Genomic DNA, 20,421 nt, shown 5'->3' with positions numbered 1-20,421 from the left:
TAATATTTTTCATTATGTAGTGTTACAGGGCACTGTGTAATAAAAAAAATTCATTATTTTCAAACTGGTTAATAAGAGAACCTGGATGGCTTGGATGGCTATTCCTCTTGCAAAATTTATCACTTAAAAGTTCTGAATAACTTGGTCTCCCAAAGGTTATACTCATGTTCTTGGCTCTGTTGTGAATTACTGGAATGTGGGCAAAACTAAGATTTCTTGGTTCTTAAGATGTGGTTGGCAGGAGAAATTTTCATTTTTCAGTGTTCTTGGTGCAGGTTATAAACAGATTGTAGTCTCCACATGCTTCCGGGCTCTATTAAGACAGAGGCATTGAATGTCTTTGCAGTAATCCAGGGACCTCAGGAGCACTTAAAAGTGAAGTTGTAATTATATTTGAACACACAAGAAGTCCTCATCAAAATTAATGGTTAACCAAGAGAAAGCAACATAACCAGAAGCACAGTGACTAATAAGTCTTGGGTCAACATGGGTTTATTGCTAGAAAGATACAGGCAGTGGCTCTACATTTAACTTTGGCTCACCACCAATCCTAATACTTAAATAATGGCTTAGAAGTAGGTTTGTGTCTTCCCAGAGTGATACAAACATGTTCTTTTGTCAGGAGAGGGGGAGGTATTGAGAAATTCTGAATATTAAATGGGGGGTCTTAACTGGTTTTCATGCCTTACCTCTAAAATAATGGAATTCTGTAGGGGGGAGGGGAAATGGTATTTTTAGGAATACATCGAAAACTGATCAACCTCTAGTAACAGTTTTAAATTAGCATGGTCAAATTGGTTATGACAAAAGCTTTCAGGGTAGGTGGGAGTATTTATTACATATTTTACTGTTAATGTTTAATGTGGGCCTTTAAATTTGTAAACACAAAAATGATTGTGGGGCTGTGGGAAACATTTATCTATTTCTCTTTGAACTAAGTTTTAAAAGACTCCACTTTTTAGCATGTGTTGTGTCCAACCTGTGGTTGTCTTAACTAATAAATGTAATTTTTTTCTCCCCATTCTCTCTCATTTATTTGTGTATTAAGACCACTTCGGTGCATTTCTCTAGTGTGGGAAATGCACATTAATAGTGCCCGGCTTTGCAGTTAATGTATTACTTTCCAGCAATAGTTTCAATTTTCTAGTTTGTCTTTATAAACTCTCACACTCGCATGGAATTATTTCCTGAGGTTTCCCTACTCTACGTTACACTAACTGCTCCCATACTCCATTAATTTAGTTGCTGAGCTATTAGGCTTTATGACCTGCCCTTCCTGGTGGTGTGGTGGAATCCCGTAGCTTGTTCCTTTCACCTGGATTATCTTCACAAGGTTTCCCTAACCATTCTAAGGGAAGCGGGAGGGTAGAACTCCGGGGTTTTGGAATCAACCGTTTTCATCTGAGTCGTACCACTTTTCCACTACTTGGGTAATCTTAGAAGCCTTAAGATTGGAGGTTGTAAATTGACCTGGTAGGCAGGTAATCCTTGAATCTCCGTTTTAAATGGACCTTGTTAGGTTTTACGTGTTACGATGAAACCTTGAAAAAAACTGGTAGAGCAGTTTGTTTATACACTATGCTTCTCCGTGTACTTCCACGTTAAAATGCAGGGCTTGTTTGAAACGTTGCTGGGCCCCTCGGCAGGTGCTTCCTCTGAGGTTCCCAGATGGTGCAGGTGCTACTGGCCCAGGCTGTCCTTATAGACGTACTTGAATCAGAGCCTTTCGCTGGTTACACAGCCCCACCCACACCCGAGAGAGCCGCTCTAGGAGGGTAAGCAGGATGGAGGTGCGTTTACCTATAGAGTGGCAAGGAAGAATTGGGTTCCTAAACTACCGCAAAAGACTAAATCTTTAAATGTGGGAATGAAATGTTTATTTCCATTAACAGTTAAGATTGAGAGGGTGATTTGCGGATATATCTATTTTCATGTCTGATAGCAAAAAATACGGGGAAGGAAAGTAAAGCTGACGGAACATTGGTTACAGCAGGACAGGGGAAAGTAGATGGGAGTGACTCTCGATGCCGAGGACAGGTAAAAACGGCAACGGCTGAAGGACCAGGCTTGATAGCTGAGGTGGAGAACAAGGCCTAAGCCAGGCCGAACGGCAGGAGCCGTAATTCAGTGACGTGCTTCCGTGGGCGGGGCCGCCTCCACGCAAGCTAACTTCCATGCGGCTGCGCAGTTGGTTCCCAGGTGCCTCCGGCTGTGGATGTTTCTTGGGATTACCAGTTAGCAGGAGACTGTGGTTCTTGACTCCCGAGGGTGATGCGCTCCGGTTCAGCCGTCAGGGCCTGCCAGAAAGTCTGCAGGTGCCTGTTGTCTGGTTTCGGGGGTCGAGTAGATGGGGGCCAGCCTGAGCGGTTGAAGGAAGGGAGTAGCCCCCTCGGAGGGCCCATGAGGTCGCACGCGGAGCTACCCGCAGGGAGCGAACCAAGAGAAGCCCAAGAGTCCGGAGAAGGGAGCGAAGCGCTGGTAGAGATATGTCAGAGAAGGCATTTCCTCAGTGGCATCAAGCAGCAGATTAGCCGAGATTCTCTTCTGAGCGGGTGCCACTCCGGCTTTGGCCCTTTGGGTTTAGAGTTGCGGAAGAACCTGGCGACAGAATGGTGGTCCTCGGTGGTGGTGTTCAGGGAGCAGGTCTTTCCCGTAGACGCAGTCCACGTTGAATCAGGCCCTTCACTGCCCGGGGACAGTGACTTCAGGTTAGTTTCTGCAGGAACTCTGCGCGAAATCTTGCAAGACAAAGAACTGAGTAAGGAACAGCTAGTAGCATTTCTTGAGAACTTATTAAAAACTTCTGGGAAACTACGGGAGAACCTTCTTCACGGTATGCTTCATGATTTCATGCTTCAAAATAGGAGTCGGGGGTGGAAAAGCAATCTCGCTCGATTCCGCGAATTGCAGCTGGCCCTTTATTCAAGTGGAAATGAAGTTACGTGGTTCTCATCCTTTCAAAGTAGTTGGGTATATTGACAGTGCTTCTACGCTGGAGAAAACTGGTCTATGCAGTCGATACTGTTCCTTAAAGAATCTGACCGAAGGACCTGGTAACTCAATTTCACGGGCAAACCTATAATTTTAGAGTTAATTGAGCAGCCTACAATTAGGACCTAAATTAAAGCATAATTTAAATCATTTGTTCATCGTTACTAAAATGTTTGTAAATACTTGCACAGCCACCCTTCAGTTTTACACACAAAGCTCATTTTTCTAGAGTAAAAAGAAAATGCCCTTCCCCAATTTTTTTTGTTGAAAACTGATCTACAGTCTGTTATTTTGAGAGCCCTGTAGGTAATTTTTGAGTTCTCAAAATAGAGAACTTTACAAGTGATGTATAAATCATTTATAAATGATTCTTGAGTGAACACAAAGAAACCTACAGGGAATCATTTGCCTTTAAAGTCAGAGAAAACATTGCAGAGTTTCTGGGGCATGGGAACTCATCTTTGCAAAATGCTATCCTGGCCATTTTTCATTAAGTGGTACTGTAAGTTAAAATAACCAATGCCCATGGTTCTCTGAAAATTAGTAACTATATTGTAAACTGTTAAAGATTTCCTTAAGAAAATGAAACTTAAATAAATGTGGTACTTTTGATTCATATGCTTTATTCCATAGTGGCTTTGCTTTGGGGGAGTTAAAACACTGTGCATTACCATGCCCCCAAACAGTCTTTTCTTCCTTATCAGAAAAAGAAACTTGGCTCTCTGTAGGTGTCCATTCATCAAAGCACACCAAAGTGTATGCCAGACTTTTTCTTGCCTTTTGGAAGCTTAAATCCACCTATTTGCTTAGTTACCCGGTTTGCTATTTCTTTCTATTCCCAATGTTCTTGCTTGCTTTATTCCATGTCAGAACTATTGTAGTAGCTTCTACGTATGATTAGTTTTTAAAAATTCTCAGCTATTATGTCTCCAGATATTTTTACTCATTCTCCTTTGTCTTCCTGTGTCTAAATAGGCTAATTATTTTCCCCATCTTGTCATCAACTTTCTTGAACACAGTCACATTGTAAAGTCTATATCCAGTAACTTAGATGTGTCTCTTTTTAGTATCTGTTTTTCTCTGAGTTTTTGGTCTTTTGGACTTCCACCTGAAATTATAGGTAATTTGCATATGAATCGTAGAGATAAATCAAGGCTTTCAATGGCATTTTCTTCCTTCTGAAAGGATTTACTTTTGCTTTTGGCAGGCAGCTAGAGTGGGAGCATAGTACTTTCTTAGTACAACCCAGAACTAAGTTTATTGGAGACTGGGCTTCAGTCTTTTCACTCCCCTCTATTCCTAGAGTGTAGTATTCCCAGTGAAAGGCTGGGGTGTTTACCAGGGCCCCTAGTTGATGAGCCAGGAACTATAATTTGTGTACTTCCCAATTGCATAAGATGTCGGGAAGCTCTGCTCAGCTCTGCTACTTGAGAATTGGAGAAGTAGCACTAAATGTTGGATTTGTCTCCATGCTCTTACCTTTTCTCCAAAATTTGGACCCTCAAGTCCTTACTGCCTTGATAGTTCTCCAATACCTTTAAGTAGATTTTTAAAAAGTTTCTTGACCCAAGCTTTTTTTAAAAATTTTTATTTATTTATCTTTAGAGAGGAAGGGAAGGAGAGAAGGAGAGAAATATCAATGTATGGTTGCCTCTCGTGAGTCCCCTGCTGGGAACTGGCCTGCAACCCAGGCATGTGCCCTGACTGGGAATCAAACCGCGATCGTCTGGTTCGCAGGCCCGCGCTCAATCCACTGAACTACACTAGCCAGGGCCCAAGCTTTTTTTGTTGTGTTACAAGCTAATCTATTATCAGAAGTGGAAATCTCAAGTAACTTTTGAACAGTACTGTCATTTAGTGGGGTATAATCTTTTATATGACTAGCATAGAGAACTACAAAGAAATCTTGAACTTAGGTTTACTGTAAGTAGGAATGTTGGAATTATAATTCTGAAGCTATGTATATTATAGGCTAAAGCAAATAGATGGATAGGTTAATGTTATTAGAAGCCAAGATTTTCTCTATAATAGAAAAGAGATACAAATATAAAAGAAGATAAGAATAAACTTTGTAATGTTAAATTTCAGTTGGCAATATCAGTATGAATTCATGATTTTAAAAAATATATAATTTCTAACTTTCTTCATTGAAAGGGCCTAGAAAAAATGACAGTAGCAATGAGCATACCTAGTACCCAATGTTTGTTTTCTATTGAATAAAATAAACCAGTGCTTGGAGAAATGGCTGATTCCAGGTCTAAGGCAAGGAAAGTACAAGGTGAGTTTGGGATATTTTATGGTACTAGAAAGCAAAGAATTACTTGAAGACTAGTTAGGGGTCATGTCGAAAGGAGCAGATGCTGGATTGAAGGAGACTGCCACTGGCTAAATTTGGGACAAATGGAACATTAAAATAAATAGTGATGATAATGGGTCATAACACATTAAATAAGATAAAAAATTTAAACCACAGTGTTAACCAAAAAAGTAGTTGAGGCTGTTGTTGGATGGAAGAGGTGGAGAAAATTGTTTTTATAGAAACTGCAATAAATGTAGAAGGAAAAATAGATTAGAAAAATCATCATATTTTGATTTTATACCCTTCAAGGGTATAATAATTGATTCAAGCAAGGCTTATCAGTAGATTCTAAAATATAGGTGAAAGATTGTTGGGGAGCAAAGTATTGTTGGGGAGCAAGGTATTGTTGGGGAATTACCTTAGTCAGGTAATTAAATTTGTTTCATTAATAGTGGGATGATTTGACATGTTGCTCCTGATAGGATACTATAAGGCACACACACATTAACTCTAGTATTTCTTTTAAAATATTTATTTATTTATTTATTTATTTATTTATCTTTAGAGGGGAAGGGAAGGAGAGAAGGAGAGAAATATCAATGTATGATTGCCTCTCGTGAGTCCCCTACTGGGAACTGGCCTGCAACCCAGGCATGTGCCCTGACTGGGAATCGAACCGAGATCGTGTGGTTTGCAGGCCTGTACTCAATCCACTGAGCTACACCAGCCAGGGCTTCTAGTATTTATTTCTGCTAAAAACAATTAAGTCATAAGGAAGCAATCAGACAAATTTCTAATGTGAGATAATGTGACTGGCTTGGACTCAAAAGTCAGTGTCATTAAGAGCAAAGTTAGGGAGGGAGGAGTCAGGAAATAAATATTCTAGATTCAAAGAGATTAAGGAGATCTAGTCAAAATTCATTGTATGAATCTTGGGGGGAAGAGAACAGCAGTAAATGACATTTTGTGTGATAATTGGAGAAAATAGGATATCAACTATATATTAGATGAAATTATGACATTATGCTTATTTTTTAAAATATTTTATTTATTTATCTTTAGAGGGGAAGGGGAGGAGAGAGGGAGAGAAATATCAATGTATGGTTGCCTCTGCCGAGGACACACAATGTATCGTGTGTCCCCTGCCGGGAACTGGCCTGCAACCCAGGCATGTGCCCTGACTGGGAATTGAACTGCGATCCTCTGGTTCGCAGGCCCGTGCTCAATCCACTGAGCTACACCAGCCAGGGCATATTATGCTTATTTTTATGGTGTAAATATGGTATATAGAAAATATTTTAGAATGCCCAAATGTTTTGGGGGTGAACAAGAATGTGGCAGAATATTGACAATTGGTGCATCTGGGTGAAGGGCTAGCAGGTGTTCATTGTACCGTTCTTTCAACTTGTAGATTTGAAAATCTTCCAACTAAAAAGCTGGGGGAAACTACCTAAAATTAAGTGGTAATTAAGATCTACCTTAATAAATAGCTCCATGCTACTTGTACTGTTGCATTAGCATTATCATATTATTAGTTTGTATATGAGTTCATCAAAAAGATCTAGGTTTATAGAATTGATTTATGTGATGATTGATTTATCTTTTGACAGGTGCCTTGGAGCACTATGTTAATTGCCTGGATTTGGTAAACAAGAGGCTGCCTTATGGCCTTGCTCAGATTGGAGTGTGTTTTCATCCTGCTTCTAAGCAGACAGCTGATGGTGTTAAAAGGTACAGAAAAATGGCAAATAACTCGGCCTTGCGTTTAAATAGTGAAGAACTAGTTATTTTCATTTTGAGATACATTATATAATTTTTAGATAAGTAACTGTCCAATATTTCTGATATCCAAAGCATGGGTGAGAAGATGGAAGCTTCGCTGGTATGGTTTACTTCAACAAGAACTGCCAGCCAGTGGCTTGATTTCTGGTTACGTCATCGACTCCTGTGGTGGAGAAAGGTACTACAATAATCCCTCTTAATTCAATAGTTATTAAGTATATTTTCTTAATGTGTCAGAGGTAACACTTCTCTATAATTGAAAATTTTTTGATGTAGCTATGTTACAAGTGGCAGCTATGCTAAGTCAACAGATACAAATAAACTCTGTAATGATTTTCACTGTTCCATATAACAAAATTACTTTGGTAAAGACATTGGTTAATATTTCTCTCTTGCTCAGAAGCCTTTGTTGCTAAGTGTTTACATTTAAAGTAAAGTTCAAATCCCTCACCTGGCTGTCCTGGCTGGTATGAGTTTGACCCTTGTTCGCTCTTTGAGCCTTAACTTTTGTTCCCTATCTCCAAGAACTTTCCGTATTAGTTGCAATGGTTCTATAATTTCTACAAGTTTTAGTATATGCTGAACAGGAGAGTTAAAGTAGGCAGTTTTATCTTTCTCCACCTCTTAAACTCCCCAAACACTCACCTAAATTAAGTGGAATAGTCATAAATAATCAAGCTGTTTACAAAAGATAAGAATGGTGAGTATGTGGTACTTTCTTCATCTCACTTAGCTCCTGGTTGCCTTCCCCTCTTACTAATTGGGATACATATACATACACACATGTACATATAATCAACAGTTTTCTCTGTAGTTTTGATTTGGACTTGACCATTTTCATTCAGTTGCTGCATGAAACGTCTCTAGCAACTTTTTAGCGTGAATTTTAATAAGTTAATAGGACAAACCTAAACTTTCTTTTCTAGTTTGCGGTGAGTCCATCTAACTTCAGCAGCAGTGATTGTCAGGATGAAGAGGGACGAAGAGGAAACAAAGTTTACTACAATTTTCCCTGGGGAAAGGAGCCAATAGAAACCCTGTGGAATCTAGGAGATCAAGAACTTTTACACATGTATCCTGGAAATGTGTCCCAATTACATGTATGTTTTACCATGAACTCCTAATGTATCCTTTACCCAGATTCTCTGTGATAATTTCTGAACTAATGGATCATAAACTGCCGACATGGGGTACACGACCTCTTAATACTTCAGAATGTATTTCCCGACTAGAAGGACACTCACCTACAGAACCACAAGGCAGCCATCAAAATGAGGAAAGGAACAGTAATCCACCAATACCATCCAACCCACAGAACCCGTCTAATATACCAGTCATGCCAGTTTGCCCTTTATAGGTCCAGGATCCAGACTAGGATCAAACAAATACTTCTTTGATTTTTCCTTGTCTTGCACAACCTTGATTTTTGAAGAGGACAGGCCAGTTACTTATAGAATGTCCCTTGATTTGAGTTTCTTTCATGTTTCCTCAGCCACAGAAATGGTGCTGCCCTCTTTAAATTCATTATACAGGAAGCATGTGATAAGATTTGTTATTGGTGATGGTAACTTTTATCACTTGGTTAAGATGGTGCTACCAGGTTTCTCCAGTGTGAAGTTGATTAGTATGTTGTACTCATTCATTAATGAGTCATCTTTTGTGGGCAGATAATTTAAGGCTATGTGTTTCTCACAAGATTTTGACCTACCAGTTGCAGCATCCACTTATGATTCCTGTCCAGATCAAGTATTACCATGAGGGTTGCCAAATGACGACTTGTAGAAAATTAATTTGATCATGTCTTTGAAATGTACTGATCAGTATATGTTTTGATTTTGTAAGTCTAAAATAATGTAGTTTTAAGAGATAGGTAGTTCTGCTAAAGGATACTTTCTTCTTGTTCTACTTTTCTTTGAAGGGGCGAGATGGACGAAAAAGTGTGGTTCCTTCTGTTCTATCTATAAACGGAGATCTAGACCGAGGCATGCTGGCTTACCTCTATGATTCTTTCCAGCTAACAGAGAATTCCTTTACAAGAAAGAAAAATCTCCACAGAAAGGTACTTTCAGAGATAGACTTGGAAAATTAAAAATATAAGTCTCCTTACCTTGTTTTCTTTTTAATTGAATTTATTTGGAGTGGTATTAGTTCATAAAATTACGTAGATTTCATCATTCCTCTGTTTTTAGTGTTGGTGTGCTTGGTTTCTAACATAAAGTGAATAATAATTTTTTTTAGTGAAAGTATAATTTAGGTATTTTTCAGTTTTTTTAGAATCTGGCTGCAGGAATAGTAAGCAGGTTCTCATAGAATAGAACAAGACATTCCTGTTGGGTAGTCCAAAGGCATTTCTGATCATGAAGAGCTGGGCAGCTGTCTCTGATTTTCAGCCTTTGAGCCTTTCCATTGATGGTTTCCATCTGCATCAGAAGATGAGTGTTAAGTAGGAATAAATACAACTGACAACAAGACTTGCGGTATTGACGTCTCTGCTTCTGGTCTATTCCCAAGTGGCTGGTCACTGGATCACAGGAACTAGATGTGGGTCTGGGTCAAGGGAAAGGACCAACCGTTTTGAGTGGGGCTCAAAATCAAGAGACAGAAGGGGTTGAAGCTGTAGGAAGAAAAGTGACTAAGGAGTAAGATTTTGGAAGAAGCTAGAGGGATCAAGACAGAATCAAGAGCACAGGTGGAGGGATTTGTCTGAATAGGAGTTATTCGAAACAGGGAGGAAAGATGATATAAATAGGCTACTACTTAGCCTGTGCAGAGAGTTGTACTCATACTCCCTGCACAGGCTAGGAACTAGGAGGTGAGATTATTAGATTAAAATGTGGAGGAGTAGAGGTTTAAGTGGCTAGAGTTTAAAATAGTCATATTCCCCTTGAATGTGAAAGGGAGCTGGCCTGAATTAAAAGTTTTAACATTTTGAGTGTTCCACTGGGATTGGAAACCACGCTGCATAATTAAGTGATTGATTTTGCTGTTCTCAGTTAACCTGATATGGCCATAGAGAAAGTCAGGTTATAGAACTGTTCTGGGGGGGTGGGATTTATAGGGTGCCTGTAGCATACAAACAAGAGGAATCCTTTGTTTCTCTTCTACCCCACATCCAAACCATCAGCGAAACCTATTCGACTCTACCTTAAAAATATAGGGGGGGTCCAACACAGTGCCCATTTCTTGCTTTTTTAAAAAAATGTTTTATTTTAATTTATTTTTTAGAGAGGGGAAGGGAGGGAGCAAGAAAGGGAGAGAAACATATATGTGCGGTTGCCTCTTGTGCACCCCCTACTGGGGACCTGGCCTGCAACCCAGACATGTGCCCTGACTGGGAGTTGAACCAGCTGCAACCCTTTGGTTTGCGAGCCAGCACTCAATCCATGGAGCCGTACCAGCCAGGGCTAATAATGTACCTTATTACAAAATCATAAGCGTGTAATTCTGTAACGTAACAATATCACACTCAAGCACACCATATGACATTTTAGGTGAAATGTTCAAATTAAAACTGTAAATTGTTACACCCGTTTTATTACCCTGCCAACCACACTCAAGCAGGCATTACTTCTGCCAGACTCTGTATATCCTGAATCTGACCATTTCTTCCCACCTCCACTCCTTCCTCTGTGATTAGGTTGGTTAAGCGACCGACATTCCCTCTTTCCCCTGCTGAATGGCCCTTTAAAAAGGTACGCATTTGCCCCTCTGTACTCCAGGAAGGTCCAAGAAGCTCCAGGAAGCTCCTCGTCTCAGAGGAAAAAGCCAAAGCCCCTAAAATGTACTAGTTTCCCTTTTGCCCTCTGTGTACTCCTACACTGTCCACATCACTCGATCTGCTCTAGCAGCACAGACCTCCTTGCTTCTAGAACATGCCAGGCATGCTCCTAGCTCAGAGCCTTGTCATTTGTTCTCCTCTTTGCCTGGAATGCTCTTCCTTGGATAGCCTCATGTCTTGTTCCTCGGCCTCCTTCCAAGTCTTTGTTCCAGTGTCACTTCAGAAAGGAGACCTTCTCTTTCCACTTACTTAAAATTGCAAACAGCCCTCCCCAACCTACCCCCTTGCCAGCGTTTCCTATCCCAACACTTTTTTAGCACTTACCACATTCAGATACATTATTGATTTATTTATTGGGTTTATTACCTGTTTCTCCCCATCATGAAAGACACGAATTTTTGTCCCCAGCACCTAGAAGTAGCCATTCAAGTTTTTGTTGAATGGTTAATGAATGAGAAAAGTGGTGGATTTTCTTAAGAGAAAGTCCAAATGATAAGCCACATGGCCCCAGCTGGGTAGAGAAGGAATTGATGCCAGGAAGGGGCATTTCGGTTGACGGAAAATGGAGTTGTCAGAAAATGGGACAGTATCAAGTGAACTTACTTCTGCAGAACATCTAAGTGGAGAAACCCAAGAGCAGCTGGATGTAGACAGCTGAATACATCGTTATAACATTTTTTATGACCGACCCCCCCCCACAACCCCAGCTAGCTTCTGTTTTCACACAGAAAATTTTACTGTGTAAGAAGCTCCATGTTTGTTAGTGCTTGTGTTTTACTGAAATGTGTTGTTGCCTTCCCCCCCTTCAATTGCTTTAGGTACTTAAGCTTCACCCCTGTCTAGCCCCTATTAAGGTTGCTTTGGATATGGGAAGAGGCCCAGCAGTGGAACTAAGACAGGTGGGTTAAATGAGTTTTAAATTATTTGAATTATAACCATTATTCCAAGTAAACGAGGAGTTTATGATTTACATTTTTATTTTGATTATTTGCTTTAAAAAAATATAACTATGGGGAGGGGTGGGGAAAAGGCAGAAAACTGTACTTGAACAACAATTTTAAAAAGTTAAAAATACATGGAGCATGAAAAAATTTTTTAACTAATGAACTGTGGATCAATATTATGGTTAATAATAGATAATTCAAAGTGTAGTATATTAAAGAAGATTAATACAACTTGGTGGACTTTGCTGTTGATGTGATGTCCATAGTTGCATTTCTTTATGATTATGCACAGTTTGGGGAATCAAAACATTTGTACAGATGTCCAGTGAATTTCTTTTTGTCCTCTTCTCATTTTAACTTAATACTTTTGATACTTGCTGGTACAAGCACAGATTGTAGATCAGTAATCTTGTTATAATTTTTTTTAATCTCTCTGGTCTAAATATCCTGGAGAAAAGCCAGGAGTGCGGGTTTTTTTCTTTCCAGAGACCCCCGCAGCAGTCCTTATTTCGGTCTGGGTGACTGAGACCCATCCAGGACCTGAGTAAGGGAACTGGAAAGATTCACCCAGATTTCTGCCAGGGCCCCTGTGGAGAGGTCTGGAAAGGTGGGGATGGTCAGCTCAGGGAAGGAGAAGGTAATATTTTAACTTTCGCTTTTCTCTGCAAGGGTGAAAGGTTACTCTCATAGATAGCAGGTTCCTAGGTTTTGTTGTTTTTTTTCTGTTTTCCTTTTTTTTTTTTTTCTTTGTTGCTTGAAGGACAAAAAAACCCTCTGTTCCCTAGACTTTTGTCATTAAAATTGCCAGCCTTATTTTTTGTTGTTTTGTTTACAAGCATGTAGTAGTATTTTGTGCCTTGGATGTTTTTAACTTACCAAAAAGGTACCATATGGTATATCTTAAATTTGTTTTTAATTCTTTTGCTTCAGCAGTATGACAAAGCATTCTTATGCATGTAACTTTCTGGACTGTACAAACATTTTTGCCAGTTACGTACACAGGGATGGGATTTCTGGGTTAGGTGCATATGTATCCTTAATTTCACTATGTCAGCTAGATTGCTCTCCAGACCGGCTACACCCATTTGTACTCACTCAGACCTGCGGTGTGAGGGTTCGTGTTTCTCTGTGTTTTCAGCGCTTAATTGTGCTTTGAGCTTTTTTCTCCTTTTTTACCTTCTACTAGAAAGAGCAAAATTTCACCTGGAAACCTCTTATTAAAATCCATTCTTGTATTTATTTTTCCCTGTTAATTTCTTAGATTTATTAATATCTATATTCTCATCTATCCCCAAATATCAAATACCTTAACAACTATTTACTTCACTCTGTATGGTCTTTCCCTGGGAACTGGTTCGAAATTCAAATTCTTGGTCCCTCAGATCTTCTCGATCAGAAACCCTGGGAGTGAGGCTGAGCAGCGTGTTTGGACAAGCCAGCCCTCCAGGTGATTCTGGTGCAGGCTGAAGTTGGAGCAACCGCGCCCTTGCTCAGGCACAGACCCCGTGGGGAGGCGGTGCTGCCCAAGTCTATGTGACTGGAGGCCAGCAGCGCTTCTAAGCTCTTACGTCAACAGAGCCGAATGGGAGAAGTCCTGCTCCAACGTTTTAGCCCCAGATAGTTAAGGGCGTTGAAATTTTGCTTTGTTTTGCTTCACCGTTGCTTGTTAAGAAAACAGTAAATTTACTGTGTTGTTTATTCAGTATCTGTACTTCCAGTCAGGCTTTTGTCTCCAACGTTCCACTGAAACTAATCAATCTTTTCCTTCCTGAAGCATTTTCTGTAGTTGGCTGCAGGAATACCCCTCTCCTGGTTTTCCTCATACTTTTCTGGTGACTTCTGCTTAGTTTCCTCTCCTGGCTCTTCCTTCTCTTCCTGACACGATAGTGAAACCCTAGGGTTCAGTTCTCGACTCTCAGATAAGTTTAGAGGTCACATAGCCCTTTGGACTTAACTGTTTTCCTCTGATAAAGTCTGTTTTGGTTTTGTTTGTGTTTTGGATGATAATGATCATGATAAAGATTCTTTTATGTAGTATAAAATTTTCAGAGATTTTCATTTTCAGAGAAAATATACAATATATAAATTGTAAATAGTATTATCACATAATTAAAAGAATTTGTGCCCAATTTAAAGATTGAAAAGGATGACTTGTAGTTTCACAAAAATAGACTAGTCACTCTAGCTACTTTTATTTCTTTCATATTTGAAGTATTTTCTTTCCAGGTTTGTCAAGGGCTGTTTAATGAATTACTAGAAAATGGGATTTCTGTGTGGCCTGGTTATTTGGAAACTGCACAGTCCTCATTGGAGCAACTTTACTCAAAGTAAGAATTGTCTTCCTTTTCATGGAAACATTTTATTCCATTTTTTATATGATGTTTATTTTATGAGTAACAGTAGCCTTTTTAAACTATATGTATATATATAATTTAAAAGTATTTCTAACTTCCTCATTTACAGAGCCACACACACTTAGTTAATTGCTACACCAGGGAACAGTGTTCATCAGGTATATATGAACATGTACCGCATGCAACTTCAGACTTAATGTCATGAAGTATGTATACCTGAGTTTATTGATTTATCATGGTTGAAATTATATATGTTGGATGCACTCGTTAGGTCAGAACTGTCTTTTCCTTACTGGTGTATGGTTCATGCTGAGGCTGAGTGGAAAATCATTTCATCCCAGAGGTCAGAAAACTAGTCTCTTTAGTGATCGGCACCTCTGTTGACACCTGGTTGCTCAAGACTGAAACCTGGATGTTTCATCCTTAGCTCCCCCCCATCCTTATTCTCCACATCCAGTTTGTCACTGAATGCTGTCAACCAGCCTCTTAAATATATTTCAAATCCATATCGCTCCATCTTTACTGCTGCTACCCATGTTAAGATCAACAGCATCTCTTGGCTGGATTATTGAGTAATCTCCTGATTGATCTCCCTGTCTCTGGTCTTACCCTCTGCTAGTTCACTAACTTCTATTTTTTAATAAAGGGCTTCTTTTCTCCTTCGGGTTTATTTTGGGTTTTCCTTTTTTTTAAAAAAAGGTTTTTTGTTTTTTTTTTTAGGGTTTTTTTGTGTGTGTGTGTTGAATACATAACCTTTTGATTGAAAAGTTTCAAGCTTTGTGTTTTGCTCCATAGTTCTCCAACAACATGTTGAAATACACCTTTCAGATGATGTCTAAAGAAAAGTAGGTTGCTATGGATAAAGCAGCTTGTTTTATCATATATAAAATGAAGTGGACGTATTTAAACTTTCTAGGTTCCGAAATCACATCCTTTGAGTTCCATGGACATTATCAAGTTATAGTTGTTCTTTGTGTGGTAAAGGCTTTATTGTTTTAGGATATTTTTATCTAAACATTTAGTAAGCTCCTACCATGTTTTCTGTACGTTGGTACAGCAGTGAATGAGACAGAAAAGATTCCTGTTCTTATGCAGTTTATATTCTTATGCAGAAAAGATTTCTGTTCTTATGCAGTTTATATTCTAGTGGGATAAAATAGACAGTAAACAAGGAAATAGATAAATAAGATGAGATGTAGGTCTTTGTTACAGACCTACAAAGAGAAGAAACATTAACGAGATCGTGTGACTGGTTAAAAAGAAAGGAGGCCAGGCCAGTGTGGATAATTCAGTTTTTGCTGAGCTAGAAACTCCAAGTTAGCATACAAAGTTACAATATCAGGCATGATTTTGGTATGATTTGCCAAGCACTGGATTTTTATTATAGTAGCATTATAAGAGTTTTTAAAATAAATTTCTTGGACTGTATCAGAGTACTAAATGGCCAAGGCTAATCTGAGATTTACCCATAATATCACCCCAAATGGTGTGTTGAGGTACCACTGTTCTCAAATTTTATTTTCTTTTATGACTTTTCAGCTATTACAGTAAGTGAGAAACTTTCTGAAAATTTTAGTTTGAATGTGACTCAGAAACTTGAAAAAGGTGGGTTTTGGTCCAGCTCTCAAGCCCTGTCCTTGAGTCTTGTGACTCTTGAAAGTGGTAATGAAAGTGACCTGAAGTAATTAAAACTGGTAATGTGATGAGTTTACTGTTTACATTTGTACACATGTGTGTTGTTTAACTACTTTTTTCCTTAGATATGATGAAATGGGTATCCTCTTCACAGTTTTGATTACTGAAGCAACTTTGGAGAATGGATTGATACATCTGAGAAGTCGAGACACCACAATGAAGGAAATGATGCATGTATCCAAAGTAAAAGACTTTTTAGCCAAGTATATATCATCGGCTAAGAATGTATAGATTTTAATATTGGCCTAATAAATATTTGTCCTTTCTAATTTGGTTGTCTTACATTAACTTAGATTGTTTGTTAGCCCCTTTGCACTTATGGACATTTTTGGTGCTTTTTAAAAAATTCACTTTTATTACTTTCATTTCTTGTTGTATTCCATTGTATAAGGACTATGTTCAGCTATAAGAAACAAAAATCCTACTCTACTGGATTAAGCAAATTGGAATTTGTTTTTCTCATAAAAAGAAATCAAGGTGGGGGATACACTGTCCAGAACTGGTATAATCTTTTCCTCTATAGTTAGAGACACAAGCTTTTGTTGTTTTTCTTTTCCACCATTTTTAATATGTTGGATTTTATCTTTATACTTGTTGCTTAATGGTCACAGGGCGGCTGCTGTATTTCTAGCTTTCTTGTCCACATTATAGTTGGGAAGAAAGTCAAAGAGATGAGAGCTAGCCAGCCAAGATTCTTCCTCCTATTTTAACTAAGAAAGTAAAACCTCTCCCAGACATCCCAATCAGAAGAGTTGTTGATGTTTCATTGGTCAGAACTGGGTCACATGGTCATTCCTAGGCTAATCACTGTTCAGGGGAATGAGAATATAGTGATTAATTTGGATCAAACATAATTTATCTCCTGGGGCTACAGTAGTGTCTTATCCTCTCTGAAATGGGTTTTGTTTTCAGGAAAGGAGTCTTGTATGTTGAATACGCTTGTGTTAATTATATTATCATTATCAGCCTAACAAAAATTTCAACTAATAATTTGTATAAAGTATCTTGAGCCCTGCCTGGTGTGGCTAAGTGGATTGAGTGCCAGCCCACAAACCAAAAGGTTACCAGTTTAATTCCCAGTCAAGGCACGTGCCTGGGTTTCAGGCCAGGTCCCCAGTGGGGGGCGTGTGAGAGGCAGCTGATCACTGGATCTCTTGCACATTGATGTTTCTCTCCCTCTCTCTCCCTCCCTTCCTCTCTCTCTAAAAGTAAAATTTATTTATTTATTTACTTATTTATTTATTTATCTTTAGAGGGGAAGGGGAGAGGGAGAGAAACATCAATGTATGGTTGCCTTTCGTGCGTCCCCTGCTGGGAGTTGGCCTGCAGGGAACCGGCCCACAACCCAGGCATGTGCCCTGACTGGGAATCGAACCGCGATCCTCTTGTTCACAGGCCCACGCTCAATCCACTGAGCTACACCAGCCAGAGCTTCTAAAAGTAAAATTTAAAAAATATTAAAAATATATTAAAAATATCTTGAGAGGCTAACTGGTCGCACATTTTTATGTTTTGATTATTATTTTTTGATATCATGCAGAATTTTGTACACAAACATGCAGAATAGTAAAATTAACCCCAGGTACCAGCAGCCTTCAACCCATGACCAGCTTTGTCTCACCTCCCAATACACCTTCCATATTATTCTGAAGTCGATTGTAGCTATCACTTTATTTGTAAATATTTTAGTTAAGGGTCTATTGTTAACCATTATCACACCTAGAAAAATTAACACTAGATGATACAAATGAATTACTGACAATTTCCTTAGGTGTGATAATGGTATTATGGCTTTAAAAAAATCCTCACTAATAGAGATACTTAAATAATTTTGAGTGAAATTTTCCAGTTTTAGCCAAAAAAAGTAGTGGATTATAGAAGAAAAATAAGAACAACACTGAGTTGTTGATGTTGGGTGATGGGTACATGGGTGTTTGTTGTACTGCCTCTCTTTTTATGTGTGAGAGTTTTCATAATAAAAAAATTCTTATTTAATATCAAGTATTAATTCAGTTTAATTAATTTGCATTATTTGTTTGGGTCAGAATTTAAATAAGACTTTTATGTTGAAATTGGTCATTAGGGCTTTTAGCCTCTCTTAGCTTATAGATTCTCTCACTCAGAAATTGGATTGTTTATTACAGGGTATTGCACTGCTTGGGTTTTATTACACCCCCATGGTGTAGTTTAGTTAACCTGTTCCTCTAGATTGGAAGTTGATTCCAGAGGCTTAATCATCTTTTACGTTCATTTTGGGGAATGAGATTATTTCATAGGTTACTGTGCTCTCCCATCCGGAGTCAGTCATGTCTGGTGGTTTCTTTGGGGGGTGATGCTAGGAGTCATTGAATAATGCCTCCATCGGTCAGTTCATTGGAGGTGACAAAGTGGCGATATTCTGATTCTGTCGTCTTCATTCGTCAGCGAGAATATTTCTACAAAGGAAAATATCTTACACTGTTTGCTTAGAGGTGTGGAAAAGGTTTGGGATAAGTGTTGGATTCATCCCCTTTAAAGTTTGATTTTTTTGATGCTCAAATTATTCTACCTTTGGCCAATGGGAGCCTTTCAACATGGCTTCGGGTCCTTTTGACCCACCTTTAGTAGTCTTTGATAGTTTGCTTGTTATTTAGTATCTAACACAGAGATTGTGCATTTCACTGTTTCCCTGAGGAGACCACACACTGGGTACTAGGGATGCTCATTGTTAGAAGGTGTTTTTGTTTCTAGACCTTTTCAGTTTTCAGAGCTAGCAAATATATGAGTGTGTGTGTGTGTGTGTGTGTTAATCATTATTATTGACATATAATTTACAAACAAAATTGACCTACTTTAAAGGTACAAATGCAAGTTTTGACAAATGTGTAACCACCACCACAATGACAATATAGAACATTTCCATCACTGAAAAAAATCTTCTTATGCCCCTTTAGGACTGTAGGGTTTTTACTTATGTCTTCCATCATGCATCTGTGTCTCCTCTCACAGCGGTAACCTCTATTCTCAAGGACACCGAGGATGATGGGGTAAGGATGCAGTGCCACACAAGCTCATTTGCTTTGCCTCATTGTAATAACAGCAGCCTCAAGTGAAAGCCAGTTACCGCTATATGTCTACTTAAAATCTTAAATTTCATTTTTGCAGTTTGAGGTTCAATCCCTAGTTTTATAACTGAGAAACTACAAAGTTTGTTTTTTAGAAGTGACTTTTCTGAAGAAAATCTCAGTCCTACTCACGGGGTCCTTTTATTCAGGTACCTCGTCTTAGGGACCCCAGCCTTCACAGGCCTACAGACCTACAGCCTTCTGTACTCATTGTCTCAGATCATAGAATGCTTTAAGAGGCAACATAGGACTGCTTTGGAAAACAGGGTGGCATTGTCTAGTTAGATTGGAGATAAACATATCCCATGACCCATGCATATTTAAATAACTGCATGCGCATGGGAATTGGGTCCCTAGCATAAGAATAGTCATAGCCCCATTATTTGCAGTTGCCCCAAACTAACAGCCACCCAGATGTCCCATGAAAGGCTCGTTGAGTTGGGGAAATGGGTTGCGGGTGGGAAGGGGCCTGCAGACGGTTTCTGGGCTGCCGATGGCATTCTATCACTAATGTTCACCTGATATGATTTATTAAACCACATGTATATTTTATGCATTTCCATATATTATGCGTGCTATTTCACAGCAAAAAATGTTTAAAGAAATAGGTGGATTTGAAAAAACTGAAGTTAAACTTCTAGACATGAAAAAAAGTATATATTCCTTTTCTTCTTCTTCCCTTCCTAAACAGTTCAATGCAAAAGCTGGGGGAGGGGGGCGTGGAGGGTAGACACTGGCTGTCTGTGCAGGGGTGAGGCGGATCTGGGTGAAGAGCTAGTTGCGAGCACTATATAAGGATAATTACACAAAGCACTGAAAAGTACCTGGAACCTGGTACGTGCTCAACAAACGATAGTTATTGTCATTACTGTAGTTGTTATAAAGGGAATGTTGAGAGAGAACATACCAGCCACTTGTGTGTCCTGTGTCACATCCTGGCTTGCTGCATCTGCAGCTTCACTCACTTCATGCGGACAGTTTGTGCTGCAAGGGTACAACACGTATCACTCATTTTCTGCCCTGGGACTTCTCAGTGCCCTGGGTGAGGCGCTAATGGAAGCTCACTTGAAACGACCACATGCACAACTCAGAAGTGGGGGTGGGGGTGGGGCGGCCTTCAGCCAATGGATAAATATTCCTCACTGTTGTCCTCAAGTGGACAATTCTGAGAGACAGTGCTTTCCCTCCTCAGCAGGTTTCAGTGGGATCAAGCCCCGGTTACCCACAGCACTGCTCAACTCAGCAGTACATCCTCATACTGGCTTTTCCTCCAGTCCCTCATGCCTGTTTCCCCCAGTCACCTCCCAAATAAATTACTTGCATGGAAGGCTTTATCTCAGGCTCTGTTTTCAGGGCCAGCCCAGGATAAGACAGGGCATTAGCAGGTCCTAGAAAGCAGCCCTGGGAAAGGGAATTACTCTCTGGGTGGATGACAAGGACTCTTGCTGATAGCAAGGGGATTAGTGAAAACCCT

General features: G+C 39.4%; 1 protein-coding gene across 2 annotated transcripts; it reads left to right on the top strand.

Moving 5' to 3' along the window:
* Positions 1-2,159: 2,159 nt before the first annotated feature.
* On the top strand, positions 2,160-16,883 carry POLG2 (DNA polymerase gamma 2, accessory subunit). 2 transcript variants are annotated; one of them, XM_037070007.1, is made up of 8 exons: positions 2,160-2,833; positions 6,901-7,021; positions 7,145-7,250; positions 7,999-8,172; positions 8,991-9,131; positions 11,669-11,749; positions 14,021-14,121; positions 15,909-16,883. In XM_037070007.1, exons 1-8 carry the CDS (start codon positions 2,272-2,274, stop codon positions 16,072-16,074), a joined length of 1,452 nt encoding a protein of 483 aa, XP_036925902.1. In that variant the 5' UTR covers positions 2,160-2,271; the 3' UTR covers positions 16,075-16,883. The 2 variants fall into 2 exon arrangements, with proteins under 2 accessions (XP_036925902.1, XP_036925903.1); XM_037070008.1 differs by lacking the exon at positions 7,999-8,172.
* Positions 16,884-20,421: the final 3,538 nt, after the last annotated feature.

The sequence above is a fragment of the Sturnira hondurensis genome, unplaced genomic scaffold (assembly GCF_014824575.4).
Source record: "Sturnira hondurensis isolate 20B ecotype Veracruz unplaced genomic scaffold, ASM1482457v3 Scaffold0018728, whole genome shotgun sequence".
NCBI lineage: Eukaryota > Metazoa > Chordata > Mammalia > Chiroptera > Phyllostomidae > Sturnira > Sturnira hondurensis.
Note: the sequence above shows the minus strand (reverse complement) of the source record. Positions and strands in the feature narration are given on the sequence as shown.